This window comes from Bos indicus x Bos taurus, chromosome 15 (genome assembly GCF_003369695.1).
Source record: "Bos indicus x Bos taurus breed Angus x Brahman F1 hybrid chromosome 15, Bos_hybrid_MaternalHap_v2.0, whole genome shotgun sequence".
NCBI classification, from domain to species: domain Eukaryota; kingdom Metazoa; phylum Chordata; class Mammalia; order Artiodactyla; family Bovidae; genus Bos; species Bos indicus x Bos taurus.
Window position 1 is genome coordinate 20,031,206 of NC_040090.1, and position 25,753 is coordinate 20,056,958.

General features: G+C 37.1%; 1 protein-coding gene across 5 annotated transcripts in view; it reads right to left on the reverse strand.

The window, feature by feature from the left end:
• Nucleotides 1–536: 536 nt before the first annotated feature.
• Nucleotides 537–25,753, reverse strand: part of HIPK3 (homeodomain interacting protein kinase 3) — an 83,305-nt gene continuing 58,088 nt past the window's right edge. For 2 of the 5 annotated variants that reach the window (XM_027562707.1, XM_027562708.1), the window contains exons 4-17: nucleotides 19,204–19,323; nucleotides 18,500–18,586; nucleotides 17,836–18,020; nucleotides 16,925–17,084; nucleotides 16,405–16,528; nucleotides 9,256–9,377; nucleotides 8,891–9,018; nucleotides 8,638–8,799; nucleotides 8,417–8,479; nucleotides 7,811–8,110; nucleotides 7,176–7,316; nucleotides 5,237–5,472; nucleotides 4,825–4,952; nucleotides 537–4,469 (exon numbers count right to left, since the gene is read on the reverse strand). In XM_027562707.1, the coding sequence (XP_027418508.1) occupies nucleotides 3,993–4,469; nucleotides 4,825–4,952; nucleotides 5,237–5,472; nucleotides 7,176–7,316; nucleotides 7,811–8,110; nucleotides 8,417–8,479; nucleotides 8,638–8,799; nucleotides 8,891–9,018; nucleotides 9,256–9,377; nucleotides 16,405–16,528; nucleotides 16,925–17,084; nucleotides 17,836–18,020; nucleotides 18,500–18,586; nucleotides 19,204–19,323 (2,433 nt within the window). In that variant the 3' untranslated portion in view covers nucleotides 537–3,992. The remainder of the gene's footprint in view (nucleotides 4,470–4,824; nucleotides 4,953–5,236; nucleotides 5,473–7,175; nucleotides 7,317–7,810; nucleotides 8,111–8,416; nucleotides 8,480–8,637; nucleotides 8,800–8,890; nucleotides 9,019–9,255; nucleotides 9,378–16,404; nucleotides 16,529–16,924; nucleotides 17,085–17,835; nucleotides 18,021–18,499; nucleotides 18,587–19,203; nucleotides 19,324–25,753) is intronic. The other 3 variants (XM_027562709.1, XM_027562711.1, XM_027562710.1) reach the window with 3 other exon arrangements.

The window sequence follows — 25,753 nt, forward strand, 5'->3', positions numbered from 1 at the left end:
GGCTTCCCTGGTGGCTCAGATGGGAAAAAAAAAAAAAACTGCCTGCAATGCAGGAGACCGGAGTTTGATGCCTGAGTTGGGAAGATTCCCTGGAGAAGGGAATGGCTACCCGCTCGTATTCTTGCCTGGAGAATTCTATGGATAGAGGAGCCTGGTGGGCTACAGTCCGTGGGGTTGCAAAGAGTCGACACGACTGAGTGACTAACACACTGTCCTGTGGTTACAGTACTCTGGTACACTCCCTCAGGATTTAAACCAACTGCCGGACAGCAGTTGGTAGTTTGGTTACAGTTAGGGGTTAGGCAGCCTGTTCCCACCTCAGATTCACCACTCATTAGCGCTTGGGCTTTGGGCAACTTACCTAGATATTTGAGAGCCTATTTCTTCATTAACATAATAAAGATAATTGTATATCTGTCTCACAGGTGGTCTTGAAAATTAAATGAGACGATGTAAGTTGGGTAACTCAAACTTCCTAACCTCTTCCTTCCCTACTCTGGAAGTAGTACTGGGGTGGAAAAAAAGTCAACAAGCTGTTTGCTGCAATATATATATTTTAATTCAAAGTGAATCGACAGTAATACACCATAAATTCTTATTTTGACACTCACCAAAATAGTCACCTGGAAAACCCGCTTTTTGTGACAAAGTACAGAAGGCTTGGTCACATTTAAATCACTGAGAACTAGAGAGAAATACTATCGCAAACCGTAATAGACATTACATCCATAAAAATTTTCCCAGTCCTTATTGTAATATTGCACAGTGCAACTGCTACATGGCAAACTAGTGTAGCATAGAAGTAAAAGCAAAAACAAACAAACCAAAGAAAGCCACAAGTCTAAAATTGTTAAACAGTTAATAGCTCAAACTTAGTAATCAAACCTATATCATTGGGTTCTTTAAAACAAATCTTCCTACACCTTGCAGTGTATGATTTAACTTTTACTTAACACAAACCAACTTTAGAAGTAGTAGTAGAGATTTCTTAAATGAAAAAGTTTTGCTACTACAGTAACATACTCAAACACCCTGAAAGAAAAAGAAACAAAATACCAGGATATTTGATTAAAAAACAATTTGTAAATTAAAATAGTATGCAAATATGCAACTTGGAATTCATGCAGTGTTTTATTTAAGAAAGCATTAACACAAAAGAAAACTGGTAAAAAAAGGTTTTAAAGAGGGTATAAATCCAGATTCTTTTGTCAATATGCTAAATTTAGACTTTAGCAGGATCTTGGAATTTTTTTTTTTTCCTTGTTAAAAAGCCCATGATTAGAATCAGCTAAGAGCAATGTACTTAACTCGGGTACGCCTTTATCAAAAAGGACTGTTATATTATGAAAACACTGAAGTTTATCATTAACTGTCAATTTAACAAGACATCACAGTCTTGGAACTGAAATACAGAAAATATGACATTTCAGGGTAGTCAACATGGCCCTGAAGAAAAAGAAAACTGTGCCAGTTTTGTACCTGGTACAAACATCAATCTTTTGCCCTTGGTGTTTCTTAAACATGAGCTTCCAGCACTGATTCTTCTCCAACAAGCGAGCAGATACCAGTAAACTGCTGGACCGGATAAATAAAATTAGAAGGCTGTGGAGGGCAGCAAGTTTACTTAAATAGTGACTCCATAAATTTGCCATCTGTAAATAATCTTTTAAATTAATCTTAGGCTATTCCTTTTTATGTGTAATATATATACATATTTCTATTTATATAAAATGCATAGAATTGATTACTAAAAACACTGAAACTTGTGGGGAAAATTAAGTCCTTCATTTTCAGTGTGACTAAAAACGTACTGCTGGTTTTTATTTTATGATCTAATACTGTAATTTTTAAAATTAATATCAGGCACATTTATTTCATCGATGATTATTAAATAAAACACTGCTTGTATTAATGGAGTAAAGAAAAGTTCATCCATTATTAGCTTATTGTCAACGCTGTACTAGACCTGTACTAGTGGTATGCAGTTCATTTATCAAAGAAATGCTGTAAATCCAAAACATTTGTAGAGTTTTACACTCAAATGCTTTGTCCTGTTTCTTCCAGTAAATGGTATAAGATTATATTCCAGATTTTTAAGGAAAAAAGTTAAGTCAAGCCTGCAAGATACAGCTCTCTCAAGTGTCTACAATGCCAGTATGAAAATAAAAAATTAAGTTACATTGATACATCCAAGTTTTTTTATATGCAGTGATGAGCACAAACATTAATAGAGATAAAATACTGATGCAAATAACACACCCCAAAATAACATACGCAATTATTTTCCATCATTTACAATACAGTAGTTACAATGACACTCCAAACAGAAAAGCAAAGTAAAAAATCAAAACCCCAACTTCTATTTCATGTAATTAGACTTATACAGAAATTAGAAGGCTAAATAACAACTAGTTAATCACCTAATTTCACAGCTATCTGAAGTGGCAATCGTTATATAGCAGCTTATCTATGATACATTCAAGATAAATGATACAATTTATTACTTGCCCATAAGCTAAAACACAGCCTGTTTAATACCTTCCTTTAAATTCCACCTCTACACTACAATATACTTGAGGTCTATGCAAAAAGTAGCTACCTTTTATATAGGAAATGGATGATTAAGTCTTTGGTGCTGTAAAAGCAACTTCATTTAAACATCACCACCACCACCACCAAAAAAAAGTAAAGAATAAAGAGGGAAAAACCCAAGACATACTTCCTAGGAAAAAAAAAGCATGTAATTTCTGTCCCTGACGGAATGTATTAAATAAGCAAACACCACCAACAAGCAAAACAAGTACTACAATGTAAAAATACTAAAAAAAAAAAAAAAAAAAAAACCCTCTCACATGCATAAATGAGAAATTGCACACAAAGAACTCACATCTTTTCAAGCTTCAATAGTAAATATTCTGCTACTATTTATTAAATACTGCATGGTTTGCCCAAGCTAGGATGAAACCACATCATGAATCAATGAGCATTTTGCATTTTCTTTCATTATCTACTCAAAGTCATGCCTACTGCATCTCTAAACATTTTATTAAACCCAATTATACAGCAAACACTCCCAAAATAAACTTAGATTGTATTGCAGTTTCACTGAACAGTATATAAAATGCTGTGTTGTGACAGATATCAACTATCCATTAGATACGGAATCAATTTTCCTTAAGCACTACTACCTGCTCGCTTTTCTTGAAGCTAGATCATTCTGAAAAAGTCAGACAGCAGAATTCAGCTATTGCAAACATGCTGCCCTCTTACTAAGGAAAAATAGCTACAACCTGAAATCATACCACACAAAACCAAAAATGAACATTACTCTATCAAAGGAAACTAAAGAGTAAGTCTGAATTTGAAGTGCTGCAGTCCTCAACATTTATATATAGTAATAACATTAACAACCTCAAATATTTAAGGCACTATGTGTGGGAACGGTTTACAATGCAGCTGAGATTATTAGAACAACATTGAAGAGCAAAGTCTAGGCAACATTTTGCCCATGCAAAGACACATGCAAATGTAAAGAACAATAGCTCAATTTCTTAGGTAAGTGACCCAACATTTATACACTAAGACACAGATAATACAATTCACTTGTATGCTGTAATTCTGACATATGTGCATCTGTTGCTCTAAGTCTGTACACAGAATGGCTTCCCAAATATGGACGTGTCTTGCACTAGTTAGAAGGCAATTTTATAAAAAATAGCGGGAGCAAAAACTGGACTTCTGCTCCCATAAGTCACCTGTCTAGAGTTACAACATAAGAAGATAACATGACCAAAGACAAGTTATACCAAATGTGCAAAACACATTAAAAGTGAGTTTCTTTTTTAAAGCTCAAAGTTGTTTAAATTGCACCCAAGTCTACATGATTCAAAAATAATTTTCTTGTGCCATGGCTAATATTTATTAAATACCATGTTTTATTTTTAATCAAATGTTTATATCATTGAGCTTCCTCAATATACTCTTATGAGTTTTCACATATATGGATACTGGCTGAGTTTGGTTGGACTCAATGGAAATCCAGTATACGCAGGTGATGCTGCAATGTAAGAATGTGGTGGGAAGATTGGTTTGTACTGAGTCTGATGAATGGTTGGGGATGGTAAGAGACGGGGGTTTATGCCCACTGGGACTTGGTGAACTATGCCACTGGGATGGGAGATATTGTAAGTCGGATGCTGTAACATAGGTCTTGAGGTACATGGAGAGGCTAAGAGGTGGGCCACTGGTGCAGCACTACTGAGGGGAGCTGATGATGGGTATGGAAGTAGAGTAGGCTGTCCTCCGAGGTGCGCACTTGCAGCCAGATGGGCGTGTACAGCTGTGTGATTAGGACTTCCATGAGAAAGAGTGAAAGGATTACTGGTAACGCTAGTAGGGATATAAGCTTGCTGCCTTCTATGTCCGAAGTTTCCATTCCACTCCTGATGCCCAGACCCAAAGTGCTGAACCTATTCAAAAACAAAACAAAAGACTAATTACATATTTTACAAGTCACAAAGAAGAAAAAAAGGGAAATTAAAAGATACTGTGACTAAAAACCCATAAGGGATCTCTCAGATCTTAGCTTACATTAAGGATAGAGAAGAATTCTCTCAGGTTCTCTTAAGAATCTAATCTTTCTAAAAAATTCAAGTTCCATGGATAATCTGATAATTATCCTATTAAGCCAATTACTTTTCAGTCACTTGGAATAATGAAAATGGAAGTGTTTAATTAAGATTTTATATAGTTTGAGAATCTTTTTCTCCCAATTAAAAAACTGCTGATTTTGAATCCCAAAGACTCATAAATTCACAAACATACCTGACTAAAATTCAAATGCTGCTGCTGGAATGCTGATGTCGATTTTTGCTGACGATTACCAACTGTGGAAGGCTGGTTTAATCTTCCAGGGGCAGATCGTCCTTTTATTAATGGCTGGCATATAGAATCTGGCAACAACAAAATATTAGAGAGTAGGTACTTTTTCCTTCTCATATAAAAATTATGAAAGGTCTTTAGATATTTTACACAACAGTGATTTGAGAACCTTAAAATTAAATAAAAAGTAAAGATCTCCTAGTTTCCAAGCACTGGATAATATTAGAAAGTATTTCTTTGGTACAATAGATTTGGCAGGGACAAGTCAGAAATTCAGAGATGACTTTTGGTTCTGATGTTCCCAAATCAAGACCTTTTAAGGGACAATCAGGGAAATAGAGGGGACTCAGTTTACCTGTGTTTGCCATATGCTCATCGGCATTTAATCCGTTTTCCAGTCCCATTGGTGGCACCACAACAGTACAAACAGCTGGTTTGGTTTCTGTGTCAGTAGAAGTTACCAATTCTGCGTTTTGATGAGTGTCCTCCACAAAGCTGCTCTCTGCAAATGGACTGTCATGTCCTGAGGAGTCTGATGTTGGAGAGCCATCCACAGTATCACAACCACTTTCTTGTTCTTCATCTGACATACTAAAAGAAAATATCTGTATCAACAATGTTTTTCGATCTTAAATCTAAAGTTAAATACTTTCCAAACTCCACCAAATTGATAAGATCTTATTAAATTATTTCATACCTAATTATAACTTCTTCCTTACCCCAAACACATTCTTCATAGATTCCCTAGACTCCCACATTAATTCTCTATTGGGACTGCTAATGCTAATTCTCTCTGTTTAGGAACACCCTCTTGGCATTTAATTTTCCTTCCTGTCTCTTTTCACTTGATCCTCAGTAGCAGTTCATAAAATCCCCTATTATAAATTACAGAAGATTTCATCAAGATACTACAAAAGAAGTACTGTTCTGGACAACTGAAATGAAATGTACAAATATATAAGCAGGCAACTTGGATATTTGAGATCAAATTCTAATAAATTAGAATTATTAATAATATTGTAATATTAGAGTAATCACTAATAATTTAGTGATAATTTGGGTCTTTTTAACTAACCAGTTATTCAAAAGGCCTTTCCTACCTCTCTGAAAGTCTAACCACCCAGAGCCCAAATTTCTCTTCTCGTCCTGATCCTTGGGCCCTGGTCCCCCTCTCACCTTGGGATTTTTATTGCATTTATTCTGTTTTAACCACTCATTTCATACTTAAAATTTGAAACATATCTTTTTATATGTATATTTTACTTAAATATATTTTTATATCTTATATATGTGTGTGTGATGCATGCATGCGCGCGCACACACACACATCTCATGGGGCTTCCCAGGTGGCTCAGTGGTAAAGAATCAGCCTGCCAAAGCAGGAGATGTGGGTTCAATCCCTGGGTCAGGAATATACCCTGGAGAAGAAAATGGAAACCCACTCCAGTATTCTTGCCTAGGAAACGCCATGGACAAAGAAGCCTGGCGGGCTATATATATAGTCCATGGGGGTCACAAAAAGAGCTGGACAGGACTTAGCAATGAAACAACAACAAATGCACAGTATCAACTTGCAAATCACATTATAAACAACTTTAAGAAGAAGATGTGTAATACTGTTTTATATTTTCCACAGAGATTTGGCTATAAGTATTAAAAACTATATTTCCTAAGGAAAAAAAAGAATGAAATTATGACTGAAAAATTTTTCCACTATAAAAAGAATGTCAGCGGAAATCAAACATATTTCACTGACATTTTTACAGCTCATCTCTTAATGAGATAGTACATCATGCAGGTTAGCAGTCATTCACTACTTCAGTGGCAATGCATATCCCTGGCCGAAAGGAAATACAGATAAAACCAGGCAAATCAATCACTAAGAGAGAAAAAAAATCACAGCAAATACTCTGACAGTGGGTCATTACTTTATAATGTAAAACATTCCTTTTTGTATTGTTAACGTATATGTTCTTCTTCTAAATTTAAGTTACAATGGTAGTCTGTAAAGCTAGAGCTGAGAATGTGACTTTTTTACCCTTTCAAAAACAAATGATTTTTTAAAAACCATTTATTAGAACCTCAATTTTTCATTTAGATCTGTTCTGTAATAATAAAGAAAATTCCTACTTAAAACCTGAGTTCATAAAAAGGTGATCTAGTTCAAAACTTATCAACGAGAGAGAGCCACTGTGGTAAACTGGCAGGTACTTACTAATTTAAACAATGAAAAATAACATAGGCTTTTTAGTAGACTTAATGTTTATAACACACTACTGTTAAAATTCCTTTACCTGTTCGGTCTCTTGCAAGGGGATGGGCTGGACTGCCCCGAGGAGCTGGTGCTCAGAGTACTATCTGGACTACTTAATGAACACATCCGATCTATGTTCAAAGTGCTCTGGCAAGCTTCACAGTCCAGATTACCTTTACATCTAGTGAAGGGGGAAGGAGAAAACAGGTCAAAAATGAGAACCTACTCCCCAGATATGAAACAGTTAAGAAAGACCTACATGGATAAAAATCTAAAGCTCATAAATACAGGAAAAATGCTATAGTAATCATGCTGAATGGGCTTCCCTGGTAGTTCAGTTGGCAAAGAATCCACCTGCAAAGCAGGAGACCCCGGTTCGACTCCTGGGTCGGGAAGATCCCCTGGAGAAGGGATAGGCTACCCACTCCAGTATTCTGGCCTGGAGAATTCCATGGACTGTATAGTCCATGGGGTCACAAAGAGTCAGACACCACTAAGTGACTTTTGCTTTCAATCATGCTAAATACTACTCAGGAAGTTTACTCCGAAGGACATGAACAGACAATAATAAATCACAATAATAAATCACAAAGTTTTTTTCCACCACAGCAGAGGATACCATCATCGTTATTTAAGAATGTCGCAAAAATGCAGGCATCTGCTTTCGGCACTTACTCTCGGAGGGAATGTCTCTGCGAGGACGTCTCTTCCTCGTCGGTATCACTGCTGATGGTGATCACGCTCACTGCAGGACTCGGGGAGTCGGCAATGATGATGGTTTGCCGCTGTTTATCTGAAACTGATGAATCAGAGTCTTGCCTGATAGACGTGTCACAACAATTTCCTGCCTCTCCTTCTGAGTTACGATTGTCCTGTGTTTCTATACAACTTACTTCCTGGACATCTTTCCCAGTTACTGTCTTTGGGGAGATAAATGCTGATTGTGGGATATTGGTATTCTGCAATGAATTACTCCTGCAATCAAAGGAATAATGTGTCATTTCTATAATCAAAATATATACATGACATTTTTCTAAGATACCATGTTATAAGTAACAATACGAACCTTCACTTGTTCAAGATTATGTATATGACACACCAACACACAGATCATGAGTTTGTGATACATAAAATTTCTAGAAACGAGTGTAGACTGCATTTACTTATATTCTAATGGTCTTTTTTTTTGGGGGGGGGGGACAAATGTGATATCTGAGTGTCTAGAATTGTCTAACACTATAGGTAGATAATAAATCAAAAGGGCAATAAAGACAATCTTACCAACTGAAAGCATTTATTTCCTCTCTTCCTGGCTCCCATTCCATTAGTTTTACCAAAATACCTCTGAGAAATTGAGAAGGGAGCTTGGCTTAGTATTTGTTGCAAATCTATCAAAGAGGTCATTTTGAATACAACAGGGTGACCCTTTGGTGTGCATGCAAAATTTATTTTAATGATTCATTTTCAAAATGCAGAGGAAAAGTTAAAATATCAATACCAACCTGTTCTGGCACAGTTTATTTTTCTTGGTAGTGGCTGGCTGAGGCCAAACAACATGTGCAATGCCCACACTAATTGGCTGAGGGGCCGATAGAGTGATCTGATTAGTTAGAAGAGGTTGTGGCATCATGGAGCTATAATGATTGCTGTGTGAAATCATTTTCCTATGGAGAAAATTTAGAAAAATTGAATCCCTACGTTACCATATGTATTTTGCAAATGACTTACAAAGAAGGATTGCTGTTTTTAACTTACCCCCAGTCTCCGAGCCTTTGTGAACCAGCCACACCCTCCGAAGCTAATGCAGTAGTAGCAGGAGCCAGGGGTGTTACCTGTTGCCAGGCAGGTATCAACATCTGCTGTGTCCTACCAGACCATGTCTGCTGCAGCAAAAACAACAAAAGCAAAAGAAAAACCAGTATGCTACAAGTAACTCAAAGTAACAATCACCTAATAATTACAAAAGTTAAATTCAATAATCTATAAGGACAGAATTCCTGTCTAGGTCATTTTCATTATTTCCAATAGCACAAGCCTATGTATTACCAATGGATTAAGGCCTCTACTTGAGTATGAGAAGGACAGCACATAAGCAAAAATAATGAATTATTATCACCAACCTGAGAAAGAACTCCTGGTCGGATCTGTAGTGGCTGCACGGCTGGGGCCTGAGTTACAAGGGGAACTGTATTATCTACCCTTATTGAATAACTAGTGGGTTTACCATGTGTCGCAGGAATACCTATGAAATAGAAAAGAACAGTTTTCAAATAAAAGAAAAACTTCTCTCTGAGTTAACTGACAAAACTCTTATAAATTTATGAATTGCTAAAATTCTTCTTAGGATTATAAAAAAACCCCTGCATAATACTCTGTCTACCTTGTGGTACATCATTCCAAAAATCGTTATAAAGCTACTCTTTCTATTTTACAATACATACAGTTGAATCATTTATTGTTTTTTAAATTTCTCATTCCTTTTAAAGTTTGCTATTATACTTTATTTTCCTTTTTTAAAAGTTCTGCCACTGATAAGACACAAAAAGATGAACCTGACTCAAAATCCTTATCCTCTAGCAGATAAATGTTCATCTTTTTGTACAAACTTCAAGCTGTACTTGGTATTCTCTTCCTTAAAACTGTAATAGGATCTTACACCTGAGTCACCAAAGGGGGACTGTATCACAGCTCCAATGGCCATGACAGTTTACAGGAGTCAATAAAACTCAGGATGGCACACTCATTTCCGTCTCCTAAGGAAAAGCAAAAAGTAAACTTTTCTGCCTAATATGATGATGCAACTGAGCTTTGATCATTGTGATTTAATTAACTATTATTTCTAGTGGAGAGCTATTGGAACTCCAGGAGAAACACATTCCATTTTGCTTACCCCCTAGGAAAATTAGAGGCAGGGTTACTACCCAGGCTAATACTGTTAATGTTAGTATGTCTGTCATACATTGCAAGAGCACCTTACAAACATTAAGACCCACAGCACTAAACTTTAAAAGCGTAAAGAAGTGTTACTCAACTAAGAACTTTAACTGACAAGATAGTAGGGATATCTCCTGAGATGAGAAAGCTCAGTTACTAAAATAAATTCATCATTTCATAATTCCGGTCTATTGTAGCATTTACTTTCAATATGGGTTGGCAGATTATTTAAAGATAATTAGTTTTTGGATAAAAGTGATCTTGGGTGATCAGGCATTTAAAAAAAAACAATTGTTTTCTTTTCCTATTGAAAAATAACCTTACATTATTTATTGCATGAATACACAGTAGCTTATAGAAGGAAGTTAATTTTATTGTGTTTATTTTCTTCAGAGCCTTTTATCCTATTGCTAAGGGTGCTCTACCCTCTGAGCTCCACCTAAAGAGCTAAATGTGAATTAAGTTTCAGAAAGATCTATGAGTTATTTTTTAAAACTGACCTTCTTACCCTTTCTAAAAAGCATGTCTGGAACAGCAAATTCTCCAAGAAATGGAATCTAAGTACACCCAGGCTGTGTAGATATATTGCAGCAATAGAGACTCTCATCAGAGAAAAAAGCAGAATTCACTTTGATATGGATGAAATCACAGAGCAAATTCTTAAATCCCTTCCCCCAAATCAAGTTGCTCTTAAATTCTCCTCATAATCAAAGCCTTAAGATGAGAAGAATTCTCCTACCAAGATTCTCCTATCAAGAGGTTGAATCTTTTTTAAAAATCATTCAAAAGTAGGTTAAAATTCCAATTTTCTGTATGGTTATAAGCTAAAACTTTAATGACCAGATTTGCTTGATATCTGGAAAGCATGACACAAAGAGCTCAAAGCCTATTCTAGGACAACAGAGGAGAATTTTGCTGGAATGTATTTGATTCTGAAATAGCAGTTTCATCCAAAAGGGATGGATTAACTGGCTTTTCAGATCATGGAGTAATGTGAAATGCTTGTTCCCTATATACAGCCTATACTCAGATATGTTAAGTAAAAGCTTGTCTAAGTCTTCTGTACATAAAAACAGCACAGTATTAGGGACGTGGTGCCTATTTAGCTACACCTACATATTATGTCTATAGTCTCTAAAATACATGAAACACATGCTTACACAACATAGCTCCAAAGTAAAAAATATGAAGTGAAGTACAACAAACATAAATTGTACTTTAAAATACAAACTATAAGGGTACCATAACTGCTACTCAATAATGATTTTCAAATGTTTCATCGAAATGTTGTTGTCATTCAGTCATAAAGTCACATCCAACTCTTTGCGACCCCATGGGCTGCAGCACACCAGGCTTCCCTGTCCTTCACTATCTCCCAGAGTTTGCTCAAACTCCATCCATTGTGTTGGTGATGCCACCCAACTATCTCATCCACCGTCATCCCCTTCTCCTCCTGCCTTCAATCTTTCCCAGCGTCGAGAATCTTTTCCAGCTCTTCACATCACGTGGCCAAAGAATTGGTGCTTCAGCTTCAGCGTCAGTCCTTCCGATGAATATTCAGGGTTGATTTCCTTTATGATTGGCTGGTTTTATCTCCTTACTGTCCAAGGGACTTATCAAGAGTCTTCCCCAGCACCACAATGCAAAAGCATCAATCAGTTCTTCGACATTCAGCTTTCTTTATGGTCCAATGCTCACATCTGTTCATGACTACCATAAAAACCACAGCTTTGACTGTATGGACCTTTGTTGACAAAGTGATGTCTCTGCTTTTTAATACACTGTCCAGGTTTGTCATAGTTTTCCTTCCAAGGAGCAAGTGTCTTTTAATTTCATGGCTGCAGTCCCCGTACACAGTGATTCTGGAGCCCAAGAAAATAAAATCTGTCACTGTTTCCCCGTTTTCCCCATCTACTTGCCATGATGTGATGGCACCAGATACTATGATCTTAATTTTTTAAACACTGTGTTTTAAGTTAGCTTTTTACTCTCCTTTTCAGCCTCATCAAGAAACTCTTTAGTTCCTCTTCCCTTTCTGCCAGTAGCATGGTATCATCTGCATATCTGAGGCTGTCAATATTTCTCTTGGTAATCTTGATTCCAGCTTTTGATTCACCCAGCCTGGCATTTTGCATGATGTACTCCGTAAAGAAGTTAAATAAGCTACAGCCTTTCCCAATTTTGAACCAGTCTGTTGTTCCATGTCCTGTTCTAACTGTTGCTTCTTGACCTGCATACAAGTTTCTCAGGAGACAGGTCAAGTGGTCTGGTATTCCCATCTCTTTAAGAATTTTCCATAGTCTGTTGTGATCCACACAAAGGCTTCCACGTAGTCAATGAAGCACACAGACAGATGTTTTCCTGGAATTCCCTTGCTTTCTCTATGATCCAAACGATACTGGCAATTTGATCTTTGGTTCCTCTCCCTCTTTAAAATCCAGCTTATCCACCTGGAAGTTCTTCGTTCACATACTGCTGAAGCCTAGCTTGAAGGATTTTGAGCATTACCTTGCTAGCATGTGAAATGAGCACAAAGAAATAGAGGAAAACAACAGAATGGGAAAGACCAGAGATCTCTTCAAGAAAACTGGAGATATCAAGGGAACATTTCATGCAGAGATGGGCACAATAAAGGACAGAAATAGCAAGGACCTAACAGAAGCTGAAGATATTAAGAAGAGATGGCAAGAATACACAGAACTATACAAAAAAGGCCTTAATGACCATGGATAATCACAGTGGTGTGGTCACTCACCTAAAGCCAGACATCTTGGGAGTGTGAAGTCAAGTGGACCTTGGGAAGCATTAATATGAACAAAGCTAGCAGAGGTGATGGAATTCCAGCTGAACTATCTAAAATCCTAAAAGATGATGTTGTTAAAGTACTGCACTCAATACATAAGAAAATTTGGAAAACTCAACAGTGGCCACAGGACTGGAAAAGGTCAGTTTTCATTCCAATCCCAAAGGAAGGCAATGCCAAAGAATGCTCAAACTACTGTACAACTGCACTCATATCTTCAAAATAGATTGGCACATTATGAGATAAAGGGGTAGGAAGACCAACACTGGGATTTTCTATAGAGATGCCAAAATGGATTAGAGGGAAAACTCCTTTCTAAGCAGCCACTACACTAAGATAAGAAATAATGAGACAACATATTATAAAGCCTGCCTGTTACGCTGCTGCAACCACACCTGTTAGTTCAGTAAGTGAACAAGTATTTCGCTTTGTCTTGTTATTAATTCCAAAACTACTGTTCTTGACATCTGATGAGTTAACGAGTCTGAGAATATCTCCTTTTCCTTCTGTTACCCTTGTTATGAACCAACCACAGCTGTTAACGTATTATGGCTTGCAGGATCTTAATTTACCCACCAAGGATCAAACTAGGGCCCACAAGGAGTGAAAGTATTAGCAAGGTGAAAAGGCAGCCTTCAGAATGGGAGAAAATAATAGCAAATGAAGCAACTGACAAACAACTAATCTCAAAAATATACAAGCAACTCCTACAGCTCAACTCCAGAAAAATAAATGACCCAATCAAAAAATGGGCCAAAGAACTAAATAAACATTTCTCCAAAGAAGACATACAGATGGCTAACAAACACATGAAAAGATGCTCAACATCACTCATTATCAGAGAAATGCAAATCAAAACCACTATGAGGTACCATTTCACACCAGTCAGAATGGCTGAGATCCAAAAAAGTCTACGAATAATAAATGCTGGAGAGGATGTGGAGAAAAGGGAACCCTCTTAACACTGTTGGTGGGAATGCAAACTAGTACAGCCACTATGGAGAACAGTGTGGAGATTCCTTAAAAAACTGGAAATAGAACTGCCTTATGATCCAGCAATCCCACTGCTGGGCATACACACTGAGGAAACCAGAAGGGAAAGAGACACGTGTACCCCAATGTTCACTGCAGCACTGTTTATAATAGCCAGGACATGGAAGCAACCTAGATGCCCATCAGCAGATGAATGGATAAGAAAGCTGTGGTACATTTACACAATGGAGTATTACTCAGCCATTAAAAAGAATACATTTGAATCAGTTCTAATGAGGTGGATGAAACTGGAGCCTATTATACAGAGTGAAGTAAGCCAGAAGGAAAAACACCAATACAGTATACTAATGCATATATATGGAATTTAGAAAGATGGTAACAATAACCCTGTGAACGAGACAGCAAAAGAGACAATGATGTATAGAACAGTCTTATGGACTCTGTGGGAGAGGGAGAGGGTGGGAAGATTTGGGAGAATGGCATTGAAACATGTAAAATATCATGTATGAAACGAGATGCCAGTCCAGGTTCGATGCACAATACTGGACCCTTGGGGCTAGTGCACTGGGACGACCCAGAGGGATGGTATGGGGAGGGAGAAGGGAGAAGGGTTCAGGATGGGGAACACATGTACACCTGTGGTGGATTCATTTTGATATTTGGCAAAACTAATACAATTATGTAAAGTTTAAAAATTAAAGAAAATTTTTTAAAAAAATTAAAAAAAAAAAAAAGAAGAAGAAGTGAAAGCCCAGAATTCTAACCATGGACCCCCAGGGAATTTCTTGCTACTCCAAATTTGGATGAAATACACCACACTGTAGGTAGAAGGCAATCCCCAAATTAATTTTGGTACATGCAAGAAAGAGAAAGAACCTAACAATTTATTTTTTGTTGTTTAGTCACTAAGTCCTGTCTGACTGTAGCCCATCAGGCTCCTCTGTCCAAGGATTTCTGCCATTTCCTCCTCCAGGGCATCTTCCCAATCTAGGGATCAAACCCATGTCTCCTGCACTGCCGGTGGATCCTTTACCACTGAGTCATCAAGGAGGCAACAATCTATTAGTACAGATTAAACACATCTATATGAAAATGTATTTGTCACGATACCACTTAAATAGTAACTGATTAAATTAAAAAAGCAGCAGTTTTGTGTGCTCAAGTATTTAGAAGTAAAACATCTATGACTTACTATTAACAGTGTGTGTATGTGTAATAGGGAGAATAAATATAACATGTTAATACTTGTTGAATCTAGAGTAGAAGGTATTATTATTATTTGAATTTCTCTATATGTTCAAAATTTTTATAATAACAGTTGAAGAAAAACAAAGAAACACAACAGCATCTTTAAGAGTGCTGACAATATGCTATAGGTATTTTTATTATCAGATAAGCCACGGGTCACTGTCACAGATAACAGACCAAAGCCACCCTGGTAGAATCAAAGCGGCTGAAGAGCTGCCAGGTTTTCACACCTCTCATTACTAGTTAAGCAAGTCAACAAACATATTCTTGGTGCTTTTTAGATACTGTGCAGGAGATTAAAATAAAAACTTCAAAAAGTTGCTCATATCCTTAAATCAAATAAATATTTTAAATATCACCTTCAGAATCCAGAAATATTAGAACTGGAAATGATCAAGAGAGTAGCCATTCCATCCATTTTCTTTGACTAAGGTTGAAGCAAGATAACAAACATGTCTGGGATGGCAGAGCAAATAGAGGAAACAAGAACTAGGTCCCAGGCATCCTGACTGAGCACCAAGAGCTCTCACTTATTATTAACAGCATTACAACACTTCAAACAGTCCTTTCAGGCCCATTTGAAATCAATCCCTTGATTTTAAGATTTAGACATCACAGCCTAGCAGGAACAAGATGCTAGTAAAGGACCTAGGAAAGAGGACTTTATTCTAGTTATTCCAGTCAAAAAGTTCACTGCTATCATTCTCTTACCACAAAGTAGTTTCTCAGTGTGAGAATTTATGCCTCTTCAAAGGTATTCTGTCATTATCTCATTTGAGGATTTGATATTTTTAACTAAATAAGGGCAATTTGATAAAAATCAATATTTAAAAAAAACAAAAGACTAAGCTATGGGTAAAGAACAAGACTACAATATTTTAGGAAAGAAATCCTTTGACCAAAACAAAGATCTGAGCTTTCAGTCACGGTCATGTCTAGAGATGACACGCAGATGTTAAGTATTTAACCTGAATATCTGGAGCAGTTTTACCCAGCATAGGACAATCCACAGCTTTCCCAGTTCATTAATTCCTACTAAAGTATTTTATCATGCTAGACTCTACAGGAAATACAACTGTCATATGAGCCATTTTGTTAATGATGACTACAATGGAACTCCAGTCAGTTAATGAGTATCAGTGGTTTAAAGGCTACTGACCAGCTTAAATTAAATGCAAATGTAGCATTAAATGTAACAAAACCCATGCAGTATATCTAATGAATAGATGCCTAAACTTATTTTAAAATAATGCATGCCAAAACTCAAAGTGTAATTTAAATAAAAGAATACCTTGAATAGCTGGGGGACAGATAATCAGTGTCTGCTGAAAAGCATCACCACAACCAAAATGAGCGGTTCCGGCCTGCAGAGGAATCCCATGGTGCACAACTGAATGGGCAGATGTGGTTAATGCCTAGAACAATTGATGGACATGGCATTCATTATACAGAGTACGCTAATAATTGTGTACACATGCTTTATAAGTAGAAGTCAAATGCATTTTAAAAAACCATAATTCTATGATAAAGATGGACCCAGAAACTGATCTTACTGAAGTCTAGTTTTTGTAGACTTGAGATACAGGAGAGCCAGTAGATTGCATTGAAAGAATAAAAGGTGAAGGAAAAAAATAAATTTAAGTAGATACATTCCAACTGTTACCCTGAAATATTAGAGATTTAGTAGAACAGCCATAGTAAGACCTCATCAGCACTGGAAGTGCTGATATGGAAACTTATGTATATTTCAAAAGCAAAATGATTAATTGTTAAAAGAGAAGCAAAAATGACCAAATACTGTAAGTTCTTACCTGACTTCTTAATGTGCCAATTTTAGTAAAATTTGCTGCCAGATTAGTAGTACTGCTTGGAGCAACTGGTCTTAAAAGTGAAGTTTTATTGTGATTATTTGCATCACATGAATTTGGATGGGACTTACAAATATCCATAATATGAAAACAGGACTTTACACTGCAAAAGAAAAAGTGAACAGTAATGGTCATATTATTTTTTAAATGTTTAGAATAGTTTAAGATTAAAAATTATTTTTAAAAGAAAAAAAAAGTCTATGGCTTGCACTTAATCTGCCGATTTCCAATACTATGTCTACCAGGAAATCCTGTAAGATGGAAGTCTGAAGCAAGAAGAAGCATATGCTTCTATCTGAAACATTTTCTTGAGACAGTAAAGCAACAGTGAGCACATTTTGGTGAGCACACTATAATTTGTGACCCCCATTTCAATTTGGGCATATATTCTTCTCCACCAACCCATTAAAAAACCTCCTTCCACAAGGAAGAGAGGAAACGGGGGCAGGGGAATGGAGGAGAAAAGCAAATGGTGTGAAGGGAAACTGAAAAAAGGAGTTTTTCAATTTGGAGTTTGCAGGACTCAAAATTGAAGGAGGAAAAACTTAACACTTTCTTTAATTATAAATATGTCCAGTCATTAAGGTAAGAATATTATGTAAAAGTGATATAACTCAGTCATTTTTGGTATGCTATTTTGGAAAAAGAACACTGGACTGTGATTTAGATTTGCATTCTAGTTCTACTCTGCAATTTACTGTCTATGTGAACTTGCTCAAGTTAGCTTAACCTCTTTTGACTCAGTTTACTTATATTTAATGAAGAAACTGAATCATTTTTCTAACAAACTGGTTTACTACAGAGAGCATTTTCATTTCTTCAGAATCATTTTAAAAGATTTTAAAGTAACATACTGGTTGCTATGAGGGAAATCAAGAAGATGCTTCATATTAACAAAAGCATGGTTCAAAGTCTCAGCTGGAGTAATTCTTAAATCTGCATCAATCAGCAACATTTTTTTCAACAGACCAACAAACTCTCTTCTATCAGCTTTCTCAGCCAAAAGATCACTTCCTTCCAAATCCATCACTGTGTTCACCTGCAATATCAACATTTCAAGACATCAAATAAAAATAAGCCATACACTGTAGTATATGTTAAAGTCTAACAATTCAAAAAAAACCTCAAACAGGAAAGAACCAAGAACTACAAGTATTTTCAAATAAGAAAGAACACATCTCAAAAATATTTTGAGGTATCAAAAAGCATTCAAAACAGTGGGAAAAAACTGCTTTAACTAAACATTCAATTCTAGAGAGATGTAAGTAGAAGAAATATGTTTGCTAGGGTTTTCCTTTTTAAAGAAAATACTGAAGAACAGGATAATACAAATCAAATATTTGATAAAGATGAATGAAATTTAGTTTCTTAAACCTTAGAATCAATTTCATTTGAAGAGCTTAAAAACAGCAAGCACTGTGTCACGTAGAAAATGATTAACGTGCTTTGGCATTCTTGGCATTCAAGTGCACCAATTTATATGCATGGAACATTGACAACTGTGACTGTGGTACTCACATGCACTATATCATCCAGGCTGTTGAATATGTACTTTCTGGCTTCTTTAGACTTCATTCCTGTCTCTGCCTCATGTTCTTCCAGTGTCTTATTGAATACATCAGAGAAGAAAAACATCTTATTACTACCACTTGTAAATTCTTTATTTCTTCAATTCTGGCACATTTAGTCTAATATACTGAATATTCTAAGGCAAGTAGTAGTTTCAAAAGAATAACTATCAAAATATAATTTTTAAAAGTATACAGAAAATGAGACATTCAGGTTGAGGTCAAAAATATATAGATAAAATCACACACATAGATAAATTCCCTAACAAAATTACTAATGTTAATCATTAAGGATTTACTGATCCTGGGAATAAATTACATACTTGGGTTACACCATAAGTGGTTAAGTTCAACCCATAAAGCTTGATAAATGGTAAGGAAGAACTCAAAATGACACACATAAAATTTTTTAAACTATTTAAAACACATTACTAATTGTGTTGCCAGGTTAGAGAATGAGCTAAGCTATTCAGAAAAGACTGTGCTTATTAAAAGTGGGATTGGGGGATGGTAAAAAAGAAAACTTGTAATAAAGTAAAAATAAAGAGTATTATCCATGAACATAAGGCATCTTAGAAAACTGTTTTTCTAAATATTTTTTTAAGTGAGATCACTTCTCGGCCTTTTGGCTAAGATCAAGTGTAAGTGAGTTACCTTTAATCTCCAACCAGAATGGGAGAGATCTGTTTCTCTGCAAAAAAATCTTGTGGATTTTGTACCCACATTTAACAACTGTTCTCCTGGTAAACCTTGAGTCTGAGAAATGTATCGAATCTGAAAGATAATTTACAAAAGAGAAAAATTATTCTTTTATTGCATTAAGACATTAATTACATAGCTATAATATATCAGACACTAAGCTAGATGTTAGGTCAAGAATTAAATGATGTAGTGTGTGTGCCCTAATAAATCAGTCTGCGTGTGTGCTAAGTCACTTCAGTCATGTGACCCTATGGACTGTAGCCTGCCAGGCTCCCCTGTCCATGGGATTCTCCAGGCAAGAATACTGGAGTAGGTTGCCTTGCCCTCCTCCAGGGGATCTTTCCAACCCAGGAAGTGAACCCCTGTCTCTTACTCTAGTGGAGAAGATACAAGTAAGCAATCATAAGGCAGTGTAATATATGTAATATAGGTATAATAAAGGCATGCATCATGAGAAGGCAAAGAAGAGACACATAAAATAATGGTAGTCATATAAAGTTCTGCTCAAATCGGGCAGTAAAGAATAAATAGTTTGTTAGTCCTGAAGGAGTGGAGAAATATGATCTATTATGATACAAGGCTTCCCTGGTGGCTCAGACAGCAAAGAATCCACCTGCTAATGCAGGAGATGCGGGTTCAATTCCTGGGTCCGGACGATACCCTGGAGAAGGAAATGGCAACCTACTCCAGTATTCTTGCCTGGGAAATCTCATAGACAGAGGAGACTGGCAGCTATAGTCCATGGGATCACAAAGAGTCAGACACAACTGAGCAAGTAACATTTTCAAGGTTATAATATGGAAAATAAAAAGAATATATCCACACACTGAGAGACTGAGGTTCACAAAGGGCGAAATGGCAAGAGACGAAATTGATCTTGTAGGCAAAGGGTTCTATCGATAGGTTAAGAAGCTTGATTTTAATCTCAGAGGTAATACTGGGAAACCACTGGAGAAACTGAAGAAATCTACACAGGAAATTGACAAGCTACTTGACTCAGTGACAAGTTAACCTGACTGGGTAAATCAGGACTATGGGAACACTGGAGGGCGTGCATGCATCTATGACATGACCTATGTGTGCTTGGGTCAGTAGGGGAAGAGACACAAGCACAGATGAGCTCTCTCAGGAGGACACTGAAAAGCTCCAGCCTCAGGGCCTCTGAAGTTAATACCACTCTGTTTGAACACTCTTCCCCATGCATCTGTATGGCTGTGTTTTGCTTCCTTCAGCTCTCAGCTCAAATGTCACCTTATTCATGAGGCCTTCTATGACCCACCAATAAATAAGGACAAGCTCTCCCCTCTTCAGTACCCCTACCTCCCCTTCTCTGTTGTCTTTTTCTCCACAGTGCTTTTTACCATCTGACATTCTGCACATTTACCTTGTATTTCCTTATCCACTCTGCAGTAGAAGTAGGAAGGAGTCTGTTCTGTTTCCTTACATATACACCCATGACAGTGTCTGATACATAGTTGGCCCTAAAATAACTGTTCCCCTCAAATATCTGTTCCCCAACTCAACTGGGCAGCACAGGAAATAAACAGAGGCTTAACCCCTTGAAATTGTGTTTGAAAACACAGGGTTCTTTCTTTAAACCTAGAAGACAACTACTCTATCCTCTTCTGCATCTTCTATTACTTCTTCTCTATGAGATTTTTGCCCTCAACCTACAAAAATGTTTAATATCTTCCAGCCTAAAAACAAAAAACTCTCTTAACTATTTGAAACATTTAATTGAGTAAGTCTTAATAATCTATAGTTTCCTTTTCATTCTAAGCTCAACACACAACAATTAGAATTCTATTATTCTCACAAAACAATAAAGGTAAGTGATGTCCTGTCATTAACTGAAACATTTAATAGTTGAATATTAAACCTTATCTTACTTTAACACTATTAGCTATTATCTTTTCACTTAAAAAACTGTTCCTTTCATTTCCACATCATTCTTTTCTAGTTGTCTTCCTACTTAGCACTCTTTAATTGCCTTTCCCCATAGCTTTATCTCTAATTCTATGTCTAAATATTTATCTCTAGCTCTGGAGATTTAACTGCTTAAGTGAAACTTTCCATCTGGAACGCCTTTCAGTACCTCAAAGTGAATACATTCTAAACTGATTTTTCTTAAATCTGTTAAAACCTCAGGTACTTCCCCTTTGGTGATCACTATCACAATGCCTGAATCAGAAACCTGAAATTGACAGAAACCTGGAATTGAGGCCTGACAAGTACCTCTCCCACATCACCCTCTTTCCAACAACCAAAACTCTTAACAATTTTATCTCATTTGTATTTTTCATAACTATCCCTCCTCTCCATTCCTCTTCCAGGTCTTCTTCAATTCTAGTTATACAGTCTCACAGTCTACAGCCTCCTAATTAGTCTACATGCCTCCCTAATGGGCTTCTCGGGTGGCTCAGCGGTAGAGAATCTGCCTGCCAATGCAGGAGACATGCGTTAGATCCCTGGGTCAGGGAGATCCCCTGGAGAAGGAAATGGCAACCCACTCCAGTATTCTTGCCTGGAGAATCCAATGGGCAGACGAGCCTGGTGGGCTACAGTCCATGCAGTCCCCAACCCCATCCACGCATCCCCGATTCATTATTCACATTGCCAAGAACAAGAAATTGCTAACAGCCACTTTGGTAAAATGCAAATCTGATTGTTACTCTCTGTATAAAATTACTTTACTGCCTACAGGCTGGATTCCAAATCTCTAATTGTGGCATACAAGTCCCCCTGACCCCACCCCACTTTCTCTCTTCCCAGCTCTTCACACATTCCGTATTCCTGCCCTCTCCAGCACCTGCTGAACCCTGCATGAGCCAGTCTGTCTTGCCGAGATTGCTCTCTAACTCCTACTTATCACGTCCCTGTCCCTCTCCCTCCTTGCCACTTCACCAAGCCAACGTGCTAATCTTTTACTGTTCCTTCTTCAAGACTCAATTCAAGAAACTCTCCTTTGTAAAGCTCTCCCTAACCAAAACAGAGGCCATCGTCGTCTTCTGTGCTACCACCACACCTAGAATATAGCAATTTTAATGCACTCATAACACAAAACAATTACTTTTACACGTCAGTTTTCCCTGCTAGACTATGTGCCTCCTGACAGTCTATGTTCATGTATCTTTGTATCTCCAATTTCACAAGAAATGGTAATTAAAATCTTCACCTTACAAGTTAGTTTCCTTTCATTAAAGCGCAGTGCCTTTCCCTCACTCGGCATCCCAAGTGCCTGAGTTCCTTGTTTTAGGGAACGAGAAAATGGGAAGTGCCCAGATGCTGCATTAGAGTCTCTCAAAGTAGGGAAGGTGCTCAACATATCAATTTCAACAAACATACACAGGGCATTTATTATGACAAAGACATGCAGATTAATATAATATGGTGTCACTCTTCAACAGCATTAATTCAGTAAAAGAGATAAATACTTAAGCCCATAACATGCAATTAAACTAGGACGTGCCATTATAAAGAAGAAAATAAAGTGCTAAAAGAACCCAATAGAGCAGTTAATATACCTTAGAAGTAGAGGTAGCACTGAAAAAACAGCAAACAAACCTGCAAGTTATTTTTGGTCCTAATGCCTGACAGTCATTTGAAGAGAGAGAACTTGTTCCACCTATCTGCCCCTCCCATCCCCAGTGGATGAAGGGCAGGGACCAGACTTAGAAGCAATTTGCCTTGTAAACTCAACTAGAATTAAGCTAAGCAAATTAGATTTACAATGTCAGAAACATAAACTAAGAAACTCCAGACACCGTTGGCGGATGAGCTGAAGGGCATAAAGCAGAGCTAGAGTTTGATGACTATGCTAACGTAACCAGAGTAAGCAGAAAATCTGAGCAGCAAGTCAGAATCAGAACAGATAAAAGCACTTACAGAGCAGCTAAATTATACTCATGATCTAGCACCAAAGTGAGATTCTACCAATGCCTACTAATTCTTCTAAGTGTTGCTGTGAATCCAAAACCACCTTCAACTCCAGACTTCAAAAAATCCAGTCACAGTAAAGCTCATTCTTGGATTTATGTGACAGTCCACACATAAATGGGGCTGCCTTCACAGCTCAGCTGGTGAAGAATCTGCCTGCAATGCAGGAGACTGGGGTTCAATCCCTGGGTTGAGAAGATCCCCTGGAGAAGGAAATATCAACCCAATCCAGTATTCTTGCCTGGAGAATCCCATGGACAGAGGAGCCTGGCAGCTACAGTCCATGGGGTCACAACAGTCAGACACGACTTAGTGACTAAACCACCACCACCACACATAAATAAATGCACTCTATTTGAGGCTACTCGAGAAAGGCTCTTTGAGATCTGAATAGCGTGATGAAATAGAATTCCCTGAAGATTCTCACCCCACCCTGGAATTGAAATAGGGAGCTTTATTTTTCTTACGTAAGATATAATTTTATATTACCAAGTGTAATAAAATTTGAATATAAATTCAGGCTTTTAGCTATTGTGGATATGGTTCTATCTAAACTCTAACAAACATTCTGCAAGACCAATCAACATTTATCAAGTAAATACTGCCATTCATCCATTAAAATATTATTTAATGTCCTGAACGATATTGACATTTTCCCAGCAAATAAAAGTCAAATTCAGTACATATAGCATGAGTGAGACAGTATGCTTACAATAAACACAGGAAGGGATCCAAAGCACAGTACCAATTCATGAGGCAGCCGTCTCTAAATAAACACAGTACATACAATTGTGTACGAACAGAAATAAATGCATATGAGAAAAATATAATGTAAAAAATGGTCAGTGGCAAGCTGTAGAATCCAAAATTCAAAGAAGTAATTGCCTTTGGAAGACTTCAAGATATGACACAGATGATCAAAGGAACAGAACAGAAAGCTCATAATAAAGAATTAAAATAATCTGAATAGTTTTTCCTAGTGACTCAAATTTGGCCTTGAAGTATATAACTATAGGTAAAGTGTTAACTCTCTTTCACCTCTGGAAAAAAACTTTGGGTTAGAATGTTAAATAAAGATTACACAAAAGACACATCAACAAGGGTTAAGAAAGATATTACAACACATTTCATAGAAGTCTTTATTTTTGTAAATGTTTCACATGCACTTAAAATACATGTAACCTACACTTTTGCATGCTGTATTGGGCATAGTGCTCTATGCCTGTATTAGCAGGTCAGCTTGGTTAATCATGTGTTCAAATCATTCATATTCTCACCGATTTTTTCTATCTATGTTCTCTATCAATTACAGAAAGAAATGCACTGTAAATCTCTACTTATGATTATGGGTTTGTCTCTATTTTTTTGGTTCTATCAACTTTGACTTATAATATTTTGAAGCTGTTGCAAGGGATATAAAATATAGAATTTCTGTGTTTGTGATGAATTGAATTTCCAAATTAATTGGCTGGGCTTCTGCTCTTTATAATCAATACTGATAATATCTGTAATATAAGAACACTCCTGCTGTTAAAAGCAATGTTATGATTAAAAGCAAAACAGAAGAAGAATATCTAGTACAACATACAATTTGAGAGAGAAATATTTGTACAAAATGTTATCACAGGGAAAAATCATAAACTAGCAGAGGCTGCTGGCTCCTTCCCTAGAACTCAAACCTGGAGACAGAATACCAGTGGAGGTTGATGAATTTGAGAAACTAATATAAAGACAGTGAAAACCCTCTTTGAGCGAGAACAGATTGGCAGTGGCAGGGTGGAGGTGGAGTCCGGAAGAGAGCTAGTGCCAGGGAGTCAGGGCAGACTGGAGCAGGGTTCAGCTGGACTCTTACTGCCCTGAAAGTATCATTATCCATGAAGTAGTGTAGAGGCAGTCGACTGCTAACAGCATAGCTTCTGGATTCAGACTACCTGTTATTAAACCTGCAAGTTATTAAACTTCCCCACACCTTGGCTTCCTCATCTATAAAACTTCATAGGGTTGTTGTAAATATTAAATGAGTTAAAGTGTTGACAGTTTCTGGCACATAAAAGAATTCAATAAGTATTAGTTAGTAATGTTACTACTACTGCCCACTGCACTGCCACTGAAAGGCAAAAAATAAGTAAAAAAAAAAAATAGCAACAGTGCCTCAATTGGGTATCCAAGTATATCACAGTAGCTGATGCCTAGAACAGGAAACAGGTAACAGAGAGAAGCATGCCCTTTCACATCCTGATTGCTGCTGCTGCTAAGTCGCTTCAGTCGTGTCCGACTCTGTGCAACCCCATAGACGGCAGCCCACCAGGCTCCTCTGTCCCTGGGATTCTCCAGGCAAGAACACTGGAGTGGGGTGCCATTTCCTTCTCCAATGCATGAAAGTGAAAAGTGTCCGACTCTTAGCAACCCCATGGACTGCATGGATGGAGTTGGTTGCCATTGCCTTCTCCCACATCCTGATTAGATGACCATAATCCAGGGAGTTGAGGAAATTTTATGAAATTCAACCACATAAATAAAGTAAAAAAAACAACCAAAACAACAACAAAAATGCCACTCACGTGAA